The 15951-nt window shown below is 41.6% G+C and overlaps 1 protein-coding gene across 1 annotated transcript in view; it reads right to left on the reverse strand.

The window, feature by feature from the left end:
* TRDN (triadin) overlaps positions 1 to 11942 on the reverse strand; it is a 477806-nt gene extending 465864 nt beyond the window's left edge. Inside the window, exon 1 of the mRNA XM_073576110.1 lies at positions 11595 to 11942. Coding sequence (XP_073432211.1) covers positions 11595 to 11616 — 22 coding nt within the window. The 5' untranslated portion in view covers positions 11617 to 11942. The remainder of the gene's footprint in view (positions 1 to 11594) is intronic.
* Positions 11943 to 15951: the final 4009 nt, after the last annotated feature.

Below are 15951 nucleotides of genomic sequence, written 5' to 3' on the forward strand. Positions count from 1 at the left end.
TCCATGGACAGGTGTGTCCATGGTTTATCCGGAATTGGCAAAGGCACCAATTCCCCGGCCGGCCGGACCTGAGAGCTTTTAGAGCGCGCGCACACCCCACAAGTATTCACAAACCTTTTTATATCAGTACCCATAGAGGGCCACCAAAAACCCCTAGCTACTGCCTCCCGGGTAGCTGCAATACCAGGGTGTGCACTTAATATAGAGTCATGAAATTCTTGGAGGAGTGTGGGACGGAATTGTTCGGGTACAAACAATTTACCTGGGGGTTTATTCCTGGGAGCTTGTGCTTGTGCTTCCAGAATCTCTCTCTGTAACTCAGAGGAGATTTCGGCTACAACCACTCCCGGTTGAAGAATGGAGGAAGGAGGTTCTGGAGGGGACACAGAATCAAAACTTCGGGATAAGGCATCTGCCTTTACATTTTTAGACCCTGGTCGGAACGTGATGGTAAATTGAAATTGAGAAAAAAAAAGTGCCCACCGAGCCTGTCTGGGGTCAATCTCTTAGCAGACTCGATATAGGCCAGGTTTTTATGATCAGTGACGACCGTAATGGGATGAGCGGCCCCCTCCAAAAAATGCCTCCATTCTTCAAAGGCCAATTTAACTGCTAACAGTTCCCTGTTACCGACATCATAGTTTCTCTCGGCCGACGAGAACTTCTTAGAGAAAAAGGCACAGGGTTTGAGGTTAGTCAGGGTAGAGGGACCCTGTGACAATACTGCCCCCATCCCCACCTCCGAAGCGTCGACCTCGACGATAAAAGGTCTTGATGAATCGGGTTGTACCAACACAGGGGCTGTAGTAAAACACTTCTTTAATGCCAGGAAGGAATTTTTTGCGGCCACAGACCAACTTTTTACATCTGCCCCTTTAAAAGTGAGGTCCGTCAAGGGTTTTACCACCTGCGAGAACCCTTTAATGAACTTCCTATAATAATTAGCGAAGCCCAGAAATCGCTGCAACCCCTTCAGGTCATGAGGCTGCACCCAATCTGTAATGGCCTGAACCTTCCCTGGATCCATGCGGAATCCCTCCCCGGATACAATTACACCCAGAAAAGACAGCTCTTGCATAAAAAATGAGCACTTCTCCAGTTTAGCATACAAATGGTTCTCCCGGAGTCTCATAAGCACCGTACGCAGATGATGCAAGTGTGACTGACTGTCCTCAGAGTAAATCAAGATGTCATCCAGGTAAATGACTACATAACGTCCAATCAAGTCAGAAAAAACAACATTAATAAAGTTCTGAAAAACCGCAGGAGCATTAGTGAGGCCGAAGGGCATAACCAGGTTTTCAAACAGCCCCTCAGTTGTCAGGAACGCTGTTTTCCATTCGTCCCCCTCCCGGATCCTTATAAGGTTATAAGCCCCTCGTAGATCGAGCTTAGAAAACCATTTGGCCCCCGTGAGTTGATTACATAGATCAGGAATCAACGGGAGAGGGTACGTGTTCTTAACAGTAATTTTGTTCAGTTCTCGAAAGTCGAGGCACGGTCGCAACCCACCATCTTTTTTCTTTACAAAGAAAAACCCCGCTGCCACGGGTGAGACCGAGGGCCGAATATGCCCCTTGCGAAGGCTTTCTTTAATGTACTCTTTCATAGCTTGGTGCTCAGGCCCGGACAAATTAAACAAACGAGCCTTGGGTAATTTGGCTCCAGGTACTAAATCGATAGCACAATCATATGGTCTATGTGGTGGGAGCTCCTCAGCCTCGCTTTCGGAAAACCTTTAAGGTCTCTCAGGTACTCCGGAATACCCTCCAGACCGACAGATGACACAGATACAGATTTTATTGGATTGACAAAAGGAACCGGGTTACAACACAGACCATTATCATTACATCCCCAACGGGTGATCTCCCCCTTCACCCAATCAATAAGAGGATTGTGGCGTTGCAACCAGGGCATTCCCAATACCAGTCCTGCAGGCAGATTATTCATAACGAAACAACTTAAATTTTCCACATGAGTGGAACCCACTTTCATAGAAAAAACTTCAGACATAAAACAAATTCCATCCCGGGTAACAGGGGATGAATCCACAGCCACAATTTTAACAGGGTCTTTTAACCTGACTGTCCCTATCTTATTAAGAGTCACAACTTGGGCATCAATCAGATTAATGGAGGAACCACAGTCAACAAAGGCGGTGGTCATAACAGGACCGCCAGCAATTTCCAATTCAACCTGGAGGACCATTTTTATACGTGAGAAAAAATGTACCTGGGAGTCTGGACAACCTCCTCGATTGTTGCCCAAACTCAGTCGTTTCTCTGAAGGTTTCTCTGAAGAAGGGCAGGAGGGACAATTCCTTTTCCAATGTCCAGAGGCTCCACAGTAAAAACATAGTAGGTTGTCTCTGCGGTGCCTTCTCTCTTTCCCCTTAACCGAGACTGATCCAACGTTCATGGGCTCAGATACGGGTGAAGTGTCACACAATTTGGAGTACAAGGGAGACTCTTGTTGCATCATTCCTCTAGCACGGAGTCTCCGGTCCATACGGACCGCCTGCATCATGGCGTCCTCCAGGGTATCAGGAGGCGGATGTAATGCCAGAGCGTCCTGCAGATGGTCAGAAAGGCCCCTACGAAACAACCCCCTCAGGGCGGCGTCATTCCAGGATACTTTGGCGGTCCATCGTCTAAACTCTGAGCAGAACCATTCAGCAGAGTGCCTTCACTGTGTCACACTCATCACCATATCCTCTGCCAGACGCACTCTATCAGGCTCGTCATAAATGTGCCCCAGAGCCTCAAAGAACAAGTTCACTGACATACGTTCAGGAGCAGAGGAAGACAGAGACAAAGCCCATGCTTGCGGAGCCCCCCGAAGTAGGGAAATAATGACCCCCACCCTGTGGAACTCATCCCCGGAGGAGCGGGGCCTTAGAGAAAAAAAAAGCTTGCATCCTTCTCTGAAAGACCTGAACTCCTTTTTATCCCCTGAGAAGGGATCGGGCAATTTGACTGGAGATTCGGGGGACGCTAATGACACATCCCTACCCCCAGAACTAGAAGCCCCTGCATCGACAGCCCCCTGCACAGTAACCACCAACTGTTGCTGGGTATGGGCCATCGTGCACTGTTCCACATTGAGTTTATGGAACATTTGGGTCAGGTGCTTGACCTGATCAGCCAAGGCTTGTATGGGATCCATGAGGATAACACACACTTTTTTTTTTCCTTCAGAGGAAAAAAAAACTGAAACGGTCAGTTATAATGTCAGGAACACCGCACTGCACTTGCTCACTGAGCCAGGGCGCGTGTCCTGAGTACAAAGACTGTGCACAAAGATACCTGCGGAGCGAGCAGCAGTGGTGACAATGCATGCTCCAGGACCTGAATCACGTGACTGCTGGGGGCGTGGCCTAAGCTCCACAGAGCGAGGAGCTGCAGGGAAACTCCTAGAAGGGTAACTACAGGACAATGTTACCAAGGAGCATAGACAGAGACAGACACCAGATCAAGCCGGGTCAAAGCACGAGATAGCAGGACAGTACCAAAGGGCTTAGACAGAAAGAATAGTCAGGACGTAGCAATAGATCAGAAAACCAGAACAGGTATTAGACGGTACAATAGGGGTAAACTGTAACGGAGTAACGATAGCCAGGCCAGGAGGTCAGAACCAGAAAAGACAATGGTACCAAAAACGAGAGATGGAGCACAGAGTGAAGGAACAAGCCGGGTCATACATGGGAAGCAAACAAACAAAGAAGAGTACACACACACCAGGGGTCAGACACACCAGAATAGCAGTATAACTGACAGAGAATGCCAGTATGGAGTGAGCATAAATACCCCTCCCAGATCCAAAGAGAGGCCGGCAATGTTAACCCTGTCAGAACAGGACATTAACCATGTCCTAACCATGACAATTACACCTCAAAGTAACAGGCTGAAATTGGATGGTGTATGACAAGGTGTAGGGTGTCTATAGGATTGGTGAGAATTTGGATCTCACTAGAGATTTGAGGACGCTGACAATGATGCTCTCAGTCCAAGTATGGACACAGGCAGCCTAATAAGCAGGACTGCTGCACAGTGCACACACAAAAGGGTGGAAAAGTGAACGCTTGTTAACTGTGCAGAAAAGAGGAAGAAAAAGGATTTTTGCTTTTAAAAAAGCAGTTTGCACAGCAGTGTGCAAACAGCAATGCAGCTATAAGGGAGCCTTATAAGGCAGCCTAATAACCAACAGATCTGATGCACAAAAATAGAGCCTCCCCTGTCACTGCACACAAAGTGTTGTGTTGTAAGTGGAAATCGCTAACAGCAGAAGCAGTTTTTTTGGTTCTTCTTCCCTGCCTAACGCTTTCCCTACAGAATCAGCAGCAGCAGATCTCCCTATGCTAAGATCGGCATAAGTAAGTTGGCGGTCGGCGTTCACGCCCTTTTATAGCCCCTGTGACGCCAAACAAAGCCAGCCAATCACTTGCATGCCCTTCTCAAAGATGATGGTGACCGATGCCTATTTCATCGCGTTGCCCACAGTCTGCGTCCTCCATCATTGGCTGAAAAAGAGCACTGGAAGCATCTTTTGAAACGCGACTTTGGCGCTCTGGTCGCCGACCTCGTGGCCGACCTCACGCTATGGTCAGGTTTCGTTTCATGAAACCCGACTTCAGCGAAAGTTGGCGACTTTTGAATATGACCGACCCATTTTGCTCAACTCTAGTTAACAAGCTTCAGTAATAAGAATTGATGTTTTTGGCATTGAAATGGGCACTGTAGGTGTGTTTACTGTCCTCCACTCCCTGCTGACTTTGCTTCCCCATTGACTTGCATTGGGTTTCATGTTTCAGTCGGCCTCCGACTTTTCCCTGTAGTCGGCCGATTTCGTTCGACCCAACTTTTGAGAAAGTCGTATTTCATCAAACCCGACTCGACCCTAAAAAAGGCAAAGTCGCTCATCTCTATTTACAACCATTGACATGTCGCAGAGGTTAACATGTAAGGAGCAGATGGAAATTATGTTGATGTCTGGTGAATGCAGTACCCAGGTCATTGCAGCAGATTTCAATGCAAGACACCCTACGCAAGAAAACTGTCACCATTCCCATTTTATTTAGGTGTATCCATATAATTGGCCCACCCAAAAAAGTTTGCCTCATCATCACTGAACATAATGTTCTGTGTAAACTGATGGTCATGTTCAAATTTTTGTTTTGCCCATTCTGCAAATTCAGCGCACTAATCTGGGTCACCAACCATTCCCATTTTATTTAGGTGTATCCATATAAATGGCCCACCCTGTGCATTCTGACATAAAATGAGATAAAATATGATAAAAAAGACATGTGTATCCAAAAAAGGTAGCAGTGAAAGCTACAGCTTAACCTGCAATAAAAAAGACAACTGCAAAAAAATGTATTTTTATTTTGCTTTTTTTATGTAAAAGTAGTAAAACCTAAAAACAACACATAAGTTTTGTATTGTCCTTATTGCATTAACCTGGAGAATGGCAATAACAAGTCAAGGAAACTAAAATGAAAACAGTGTTTAAAAGGCACTTTTTCTCTTGTTAATGGAACCTCCCAAAAAGTGTAATAAAAATTAATCAAAAAAATCGTAGTTATATTTTACAATAATTGTGTTTTTTATTTTGCTTGGGTTGTTAAGTGGCTATTGAACATGTTTAATTTAATCTGTTTTCAGGCTGGCTCATCACAAGTTATTTTAGTGATGCTTATTGATTGCAATTCTAAGAAAGAGATTGAAAAACTAAGAAATGAAGAAAGCAGGTTGAAAGAATTAAGAAAAACAGCAAGAAAAAAGGGGAAATAAGTAATGGTTGAAAGATAAATAGCTGTAACATACAGTAAATACAATAGAGTAGCGCTGTGGGGTCCACCAGTGTCATAGCAAGAGTATCCTGAAGATGGAGGGGGGATTCATTTTTTAGGGCATTTATTAAGCTTTGTTACTTTTTGGGGGCACACTGAAGATTCATTAGTTGTTAAAGGGCCAATCGGCATTATTACCTTTTTTGTAGGGGGGGCAATATTACTTGTTAAGGGAGTACACAGAGTGTATCGATACTCATTAAGGAGAAATCAGGAAGCATCATCACTAGTTGAAGGAGTATTTTTAGCTATAGTACATGCTAATGGGGTATTTGGGGAATTCTAACTTGTTAAGGAGCATTTGAGGCATTATTTCTTGTAAAAGGGTTACTTAAGATTCATTGTTACCGTACATTATAAGAGGGCATTCACAGCCTAATTACTGTGCAGTGAGGCACTGTTACTATGTAAGGTGCACATAGATGGTAGCAATATTTTCTAGGGGTCATTATTACTTTACTAATGGGTACAATGGTGTGCAATATTACAGTCTGGGGCTTTAAGAAAAGCGCTATTACTGTTTGGGGACACAAAGAGATCATTATTACTGTGTTGGGTACAAACCTTTATATTCAGTTGTGGGGGCAAATAGATATAGGAGAATCAATTTGCAGGTCTCTGGCCCATTGATTAGGTTAGTAATCTTAGACTACTTGATGGGAGACCTGAGAATCACCTATCCACCAGGCATTATTGGGTCTTCCTTTGATTGGTCAGGCTGGCCAATAAAAAGAAGAGCTTAGTTAAAGTTGGTATACATGCAGCATATAAACACATGTTCACTTTGGTCATAAAACATTGAAAAAACCTAGAAAAGGCAAAATAAACATAAACCCTACTATAACTAAATAAGTAAAAAGCAAAAGTGCATTTAAATAACACAGGGTTCTTAGTAATATGATTTTTGATCTTAAATAAACGGAAAGCCATCTCACTGCCGTCAAGGTGACACTGATCGAGATGGTCTTACACTGTCTAATATTAAAAATCTTACCATGTGTCAAAGTTGACCTCAGTGTGTGAATAAGGGCAGACAAAAGGGCCGGGTCCCGATCGGTGTTTTTGCAATAAAAAGAAGAGCCTGGAATCCCGAGAGTTAAGGAAATTTTCAAGCCTCCCATCCAGCAGTCACAGATTACTGACTTGTCTGATGGACTGGAGACTTGTGAATCAATTCTCCCATCTCAAGATTAGCCTTGATTCGTCACTGCCTTTGCACCAGTTTTTTTTACTTGAGAATTTTTTAAGTCTATTTTGTATGTGCTCACCTGTTTGTTTTTCTACTTTGTGGGCAGAGTTTAACAATTCCAGATGTTTTCACCTGATTCATGAAGTGTGACTTTTTAAAAAGTCGTACAATTTTGGCACTTTCACTCCAGTCCCACCTAGTGTAGTTTCAAACGTGCAAGTAATTTGTCACATTTTTCGTGACATTTGGTGCAAAATTGCAACTTTCGGCCACAACTAATACCACATGACAGAAAAGGAAGTGACTTAAAAAAAACTTAAATAAATCAGGGCCAGAGACTATAAACAGCAGATTATTGCTGCAACTGTACCTTTTGTTATATTATTGTATGTCTGTTCTTCTGTTTTAGATGGAAATCTTTTAAATCCATAGTAAACTAATGCCACATCTTTTTGAAACACTGATGCTCATTTCATCTGTGACTTAGAAATCATACAATGAGCCTTGTTAAAAAGGGATTAGGGAATTTGTATTTATAGACAGGGAACATTTATCCACATTACAAAATTGAATGCCAACCGCTGCTCCATTCTTTTATTATGCGGCCACCAGGCAAAACCTAGCACAGCAATCAGCATATCAAAATGAAGAGTGCAAATTTTAAGTACGAGCATTGACACTCCATTCTAGGGGAGAATACATTTTCGTGCTCTGCTGATCGGTGTGTGGGTCTCAGCAGTCACACTTCCTCCAATCAACAAGTTATCCTGTGGATCATGTGATCATTTATTTTAACCAATTACTTTAAATTTTGATTCATCAAACATCTATAATATAACGGGCTAAGCGTAACTCTGGCTGAAGCCTTTATATACTGCTCAAGCTTGACGCGCCTGCGCAGTCTGGCTCCAGACAGAATGAGGCATCCAGAGATGAGGAGTGTGTATGGCGTCGGAGATGGCGGTACGCGTACACACTGCATACAATGATCTCGGGCGCCATACTTACCTGACCGGGAGGAGCGTTGCCGCGGCGCTTCTCTTCGGCCTGAGACTGGGGCAGGAGTGCGGCCGGAATCGCTCATGCACATAGTGCTATCTGGCGCCATTTTACTGAAGACACATTTGCAGTGTGTCTTCAGCAATATGGCTCCGGACAGCGCTATGGGCATACGCGTACTCCGGTGCCAGACTCCTCCCCCCGGTCTCCAGCAGAACGTTACAGCGCTGGAGCACAGGAAAGAAGGATGAGTATAAATTTTTTTTTATGTGTGTAGTTTAATAGGGGTGAGGGGGCCGTGCATACCAGGAAAGGGGGAGATGAGACCATACATACCAGTATTGGGGGGTGAGGGGACCATGCATACCACGAAAGGGGAGTGAGGGGACCACGCATACCACGAAAGGGGGGGTAAGGGGACCACGCACACCAGGAAAGGGGGGTGAGGGGACCATGCATACCAGTATTGGGGGGGTGAGGGGACCATGCATACCACGAAAGGGGAGTGAGAGGACCATGCATATCATGAAAGGGGGTGAGGGGACCATGCATACCATGAAAGGGGGTGAGGGGACCATGCATACCATGAAAGGGAGGTGAGGCGACCATGCATACCATGAAAGGAGGGTGAGGGGACCATGCATACCACGAAAGAGGAGTGAGTGGACCATGCATACCACAAAAGAGGAGTGAGGGGACCATTCATACCATGAAAGGAGGGTGAGGGGACCATGCATACCACAAAAGGAGAGTGAGGGGACCATGCATACCACGAAAGGAGGGTGAGGGGACCATGCATACCACGAAAGGGAGGTGAGGGGACCATGCGTACCACGAAAGGGAGGTGAGGGGACCATGCATACCATTAAAGGGGGGTGAGGGGACCATGCAAACCATGAAAGGGAGGTGAGGGGACCATGCATACCACGAAAGGAGGGTGAGGGGACCATGCATACCATGAAAGGGGAGTGAGGGGACCATGCAAACCACAAAAGAGGAGTGAGGGGACCATTCACACAACGAAAGGAGGGTGAGGGGACCATGCATACCATTAAAGGGGGGTGAGGGGACCATGCAAACCATGAAAGGGAGGTGAGGGGACCATGCATACCACGAAAGGAGGGTGAGGGGACCATGCAAACCACAAAAGAGGAGTGAGGGGACCATTCACACAACGAAAGGAGGGTGAGGGGACCATGCATACCAAAATTTAAATTGTCAGATCCACTTAGCTTTACTATCGAGTATGAGCATATTTTGTTAATTTTTCCAATTTACTGAGGTAATAACTTTGGTTTTCATTGGCTGTAAGCCATAATCATCAACATTAACAGAAATAAACACTAGAAATAGCTCACTCACCGTAATGACTCTAAATAGTACATGAGCTTCACTTTTTGTATCAAAGAACTGAAATAAATTAACTTTTTGGTGATATTCTAATTTTGTGAGAAGCATCTGTATATTTACAGCTCTGGCAAAAATTTGAGAGACCACTGCAAAATTTTCAGTTTGTCTGATTTTTCTCTTTAAGTGTATATTTTTGAGTAAAATGTAAATTGCTCTTTTATTCTATAAACTACTGACATGTCTTCGAATTTCCAAGCACTAAATTTTGTATTTATTTTCAGAAAATGAGAAATAGTCAAAATAAAAAAAAAATGCAGTGCTTGCAGACCTCAAATAATGCTAAGAAAACAACTTAATTATCATTTAGAAACAACAATACTAATGTTTTAACTCAGGAAGAGTTCAGAAATCAATATTTTGTGCAATAACCATGATTGTTAATCACAGCTTTCATGCATCTTGGCTGCTTTCCACCAGTCTTTCTCACTGCATTTTGGGTGATCTTATACTCCTGGTACAAAAATGTAAGCAGTTCTTCTTTGATTGATGACTTGTGACCATCCATCTTCCTCTTGATTACATTCCAGAAGTTTTCAATGGGGTTCAGGTCTGGAGAATGGGCTGAAAATTTTTCAGTGGTCTCCTAATTTTTACCAGAGCTATATATCCCTTATAACAGCTGTCCACATACTCATTAACCACAAGCAGGCAAATGTACTGTATCAAAACCCCTTTGAGGAACCTGCTGTAATTGATGTAAGATGCGTGTGGTAGAGCAGGCCCATGGCTTTTTAGCTGGCACCTCCCGTTTACAACAGCAGTTAGAAATAAAGCTGTTGTTTAACCACTCAGATGTGGCTATCAATCAATGACAGCTGCATTTAAGTGTATAAATACTGGGGTGGAGGGGATGGGAGGAGCTGCCATTTCTCTTCAATCTTGACACCTTGCAACTCAATTACAGCATGTTGTGTTACTATGACTGGTTGCCATCTTGATTATCATATAAAGCACAATCAACGGCTTGGCTTCATTTCATATTGGTAAACTGGCAGTATACTGGAATACTAAAGTATTCCAGTGTATTGTATAAGCACAATAAAAGATTGCAGATTCATGTCCACTTTAGAAGCTATAAAAATGGAAAAAAAAATCAGCCACAACAGTTTTAAAGGTTATCACATTCCTTTTTCTATTCCATAAATAAAAAATAAAAATCAAACAACCAAATTGCTTTTTTTTTTGTCAACTTGAGTGTAGAAATAGATTGATAAAACGTCATTAAAAAATATACATGACCCCAAACTGGTACCAATATAAATTACAACTTGCCGTGGAAAAAAAAAATGAAACAGTTTTGGGCTTCATAAAATGATGATACATTTTTTTTTACAAATTTGCAAATTTCTTAAATAATTTAATTTTTTTATATTTTATTTATCATAATGCTTATGATCTGAAATATGATCATATTGCAATGTAATTTTTCCATCCAAATAAATTCCTTAAAGCAAAACAAATAAAAAACAAGAGCAGAATTTTGCTTCTTTCACCATATTACCACATTTTTCCCTACTCTTCAGTACATTATCTGTGAATGTGACTGATGTAATTAAAAAAAAAAACTTGTCCTGCAAAAAAAACAATACCTCACTTGGCTATGTCAACACGAAAAAAAAGAAAGTATATAAAAAAAGAAATGAAAAAAAAAAATAGAATAATAAAAAGGAATGACCCTGTCACAATGGGTTGTTACTAATAAAAACTTACAATAACTTATTAGCACCGATATATATATTTATTCTAACTGGCTAAAAGTACAAGGAGCTGACGAATGCAATAGATGTTGTTCTTATGTCACATCAGAAGATGGTCAGAGAATATTTGTAGAAGGCTTCACATTTCCAGTTATTTATAGAATGGACAAGAGATTTTATTTTTCATCACTCAATAAATGTAAAATAAAAAAAACCTGAACATAAATCTTACCTGGAATGACTAATAAATATCTAAAACTACATATATTAATTGGCAGATATCACAACAAACAAAAACAGTGTTCCCTCATCAAAGCAACAGAGAAAACTGAGAATAGGAGGTTTTGTCTCGAATGACACAGTTAATTATCGGCATACTTAACGTGACATTAACTTCATCATTGCTAATCAATACCAACTAATTGCATCTTAAAAATGCTTGAATTACCTTCAGCTGTGCTTTCCGTCATAGCGTTGATTGGACGTTAAGGAATCAATGGAAGTAACAGGTCGTAAGTCTTCAGGTGTGGAGACGCACAATTTTAGAGTTTTTAGGATTCTGTGTTTGGTAACTCAGTTCCTTCCTCTTTTATGCTGCCTGGAGCTAGATTAATGTCAGCGTCCCCTCCTGAAGGCTAAAGGTAAAAAGTCGTAGGATCAGACTAAGTGTTTCCAGGTCACTACTTGAAAAGTTTTGCAGTTCTTCTGAGGATCCCTAATAATATTAGGTATTCGACTCTAAGAAGAACCGAAAATCTGAGACAGCAAAAAAAAGCAAAGGAACTGATTAGAGCCAGTCAAGGCCCTGCAGCTTGTCTCATAATAACTTCTCTTTGCAGGGGACAGGTCTCGGAGTGTCTTGTAACATTATCCATTAATGTTCAGGTTTATTCTTAGCACACTTGCTTTTACATTCTTCTTGGCCTTATTTGGTTGAGGGTGGGTCCCATCTGTGTTGTCTGTCAAGCAGTCATGTCATTCACTCCTTCACTGCTGGACGTGCCAATGAAGACCCTCATTTGTGGCAGACCCACAAAGCAACAGATACTCTGGAAATTACTCTGACAGTGACCCACATAAACTTTACATTAACAGAGTGCTATTTTTGGTCTACTGTTTCCGTAATATAACATTTAATACAAAATCCAGAACAGAAATATGGAACATCACAGACATATAAGCGCCAAATATATCATCAGTTGTCTAGGTGCAGTACAACTTACAGCAGGACTACCCGTAGTCCCATGAACACATACAATCCTTTCATTATGTGCCAGACAAGAAAGTCAGACACGTATAACATAATAAGCTCTGTCATATTTGTTCACACATACACGGTTTACACTAGATTTAGCTAAACTTTGTATCCTTAGACTTTCCAAAACTTAATAATGGTGGCAGATAAAAGAAATAATAGAGAACTAAGAAAAAACAGTATTATTAATAAAGAAAAAAAATAAATTACTATTATTTATCAGTGGTACATCAAGAAACATGATCCCAAACCACCTTGATCCATATACGAAATGTTGAAATATGTCATGGCGATATAGGATTTATATACTATGTGTGTAATTATTAGATGAGTATTTTGACCATGTTAATATTTTTATGTATATTTTCCATCTCTAAAGTGTATAAACTGAATGCATATTGGAAGAAGCAAATCAGGTAATGTCTGTTTGTGTAATGAAGAATTGTGCGGCATAAGGATATCACACCCTTTATCAAGGTGTGCAGAATTATTAGTTTGCTTTCCTGAGGGAAAATAGGCCAACAAAGAGGTTTAACTGACTTTGAAAAGTTAAAAATTGTTAAAAGTCTTACAGATGGATGCAGCACTCTTGAAATTGATAAGATATTAGGGCGCTGTCTCAGAACCATTATATATATATATATATATATATACACACTGTATATATATATATATACAGTGGGGCAAAAAAGTATTTAGTCAGTCAGCAATAGTGCAAGTTCCACCACTTAAAAAGATGAGAGGCGTCTGTAATTTACATCATAGGTAGACCTCAACTATGGGAGACAAACTGAGAAAAAAAAATCCAGAAAATCACATTGTCTGTTTTTTTTCCTTTTATTTGCATATTATGGTGGAAAATAATTATTTGGTCAGAAACAAGCAATCAAGATTTCTGGCTCTCACAGACCTGTAACTTCTTCTTTAAGAGTCTCCTCTTTCCTCCACTCATTACCTGTAGTAATGGCACCTGTTTAAACTTGTTATCAGTATAAAAAGACACCTGTGCACACCCTCAAACAGTCTGACTCCAAACTCCACTATGGTGAAGACCAAAGAGCTGTCAAAGGACACCAGAAACAAAATTGTAGCCCTGCACCAGGCTGGGAAGACTGAATCTGCAATAGCCAACCAGCTTGGAGTGAAGAAATCAACTGTGGGAGCAATAATTAGAAAATGGAAGACATACAAGACCACTGATAATCTCCCTCGATCTGGTGCTCCACGCAAAATCCCACCCCGTGGGGTCAGAATGATCACAAGAACGGTGAGCAAAAATCCCAGAACCACGCGGGGAGACCTAGTGAATGAACTGCAGAGAGCTGGGACCAATGTAACAAGGCCTACCATAAGTAACACACTACGCCACCATGGACTCAGATCCTGCAGTGCCAGATGTGTCCCACTGCTTAAGCCTGTACATGTCTGGGCCCATCTGAAGTTTGCTAGAGAGCATTTGGATGATCCAGAGGAGTTTTGGGAGAATGTCCTATGGTCTGATGAAACCAAACTGGAACTGTTTGGTAGAAACACAACTTGTCGTGTTTGGAGGAAAAAGAATACTGAGTTGCATCCATCAAACACCATACCTACTGTAAAGCATGGTGGTGGAAACATCATGCTTTGGGGCTGTTTCTCTGCAAAGGGGCCAGGACGACTGATCCAGGTACATGAAAGAATGAATGGGGCCATGTATCGTGAGATTTTGAGTGCAAACCTCCTTCCATCAGCAAGGGCATTGATGATGAAACGTGGCTGGGTCTTTCAACATGACAATGATCCAAAGCACACCGCCAGGGCAACGAAGGAGTGGCTTCGTAAGAAGCATTTCAAGGTCCTGGAGTGGCCTAGCCAGTCTCCAGATCTCAACCCTATAGAAAACCTTTGGAGGGAGTTGAAAGTCCGTGTTGCCAAGCGAAAAGCCAAAAACATCACTGCTCTAGAGGAGATCTGCATGGAGGAATGGGCCAACATACCAACAACAGTGTGTGGCAACCTTGTGAAGACTTACAGAAAACATTTGACCTCTGTCATTGCCAACAAAGGATATATCACAAAGTATTGAGATGAAATTTTGTTTCTGACCAAATACTTATTTTCCACCATAATATGCAAATAAAAGGAAAAAAAACAGACAATGTGATTTTCTGGATTTTTTTTTCTCAGTTTGTCTCCCATAGTTGAGGTCTACCTATGATGTAAATTACAGACGCCTCTCATCTTTTTAAGTGGTGGAACTTGCACTATTGCTGACTGACTAAATACTTTTTTGCCCCACTGTATATAAGGAAAAATTTAAAAAATGATTTAAAAAAATAATTTAAGTAAATCAAAACTGAAATTTTTATTAAAAAGAAGAAAATTTCAATGTTATTTTTGAATGAATCATACTCAGATATACGCTGTTTTATACATAAAGGAGGCTTCATACACATTATGTTCAAATTGTCATGGATCGTCACTCCTAGACTCATAAAGGCTATGTACTAAGTGCAAATCCTGCTAAAAATTTCAAGCAGTGTCATCCATACACCCTTGAAGGTACCAACTGTAGTGCCTCATTCAGGTATTGTGAACAAAGTGTAGTTGTGGTACCTCTACACTCACGAGAGCTCTGCACCCAGTGCAAAACCTGCCAAAAATTAAAAGTAGGTTTATCCATACACCCTAAAAGCAACAACTGGAAGGCCTCAATTAAATATTGTGAACAAAGTGTAGTTGTGAAACTACTACACTCATAACGGCTCTGCGCACAGTGCAAAGGTGTGCCATTCTGTATATCAGTCAGGCCTGCCGGTACCAACCGTGTCAATCTGTATATCAGCTGGACCCACCTGTACATCAGCTGGATTCATCTGCAATTTCCGTGCCAACTTGTGCATCAGCCATAATAGTCCACTACCACCATTGCCTGCATCAGCTGTCCTCTTTTGGGGGGTTTCCACTGTTTAGGCACATGTGATCCAATTTTGGAAACTAGACTCCCCAAGGAACTTATCTAGATGTGTTATGAACATCTTTAACCCCTAGGTGCTTCACATAAGTTTATAACAGAGATGTGAAAATAAAAAAAATCACATTTTTTACCCAAACATTTTTTTGCCCCAATTTTTTTATTTTCTCAAGGGTAAGAGCAGAAAATTGTTGTGCAATTCTTCTGAGTGTGCCAATACCCCATGTGTAGATGAAAATTACTTTTGAGGCACAGTGCAAAGCTTAGAAAGTAAGAAGCGCCATATTGGAGTTATGATTTTGCTGGAATGGTTTGAGGGTAACAGCAGAAACTCCCAAGTGATATCCATTTACAAATTACACCTCTCAATTAATTCATCTAAGGGTGCAGTGATCATAGTGACACACAGGTGTTTCACAGAAATTTATACGGTGAAGAAATAATAATTACAATTCTTCAGCTGAAATGTTGATTTAGCCCCAAATTTTTATAAGGGCTAATAGGAAAAAATGGACTTCTCAGTTTGTTGTGCAAATTCTCCTGAGTGCACCAATACCCTGCATGCAATGAGGAACTACTTTTGAGGCACAGTGCAAA

Source organism: Dendrobates tinctorius, unplaced genomic scaffold (assembly GCF_039654945.1).
Source record: "Dendrobates tinctorius isolate UK_male_01 unplaced genomic scaffold, ASM3965494v1 ptg000046l, whole genome shotgun sequence".
NCBI lineage: Eukaryota > Metazoa > Chordata > Amphibia > Anura > Dendrobatidae > Dendrobates > Dendrobates tinctorius.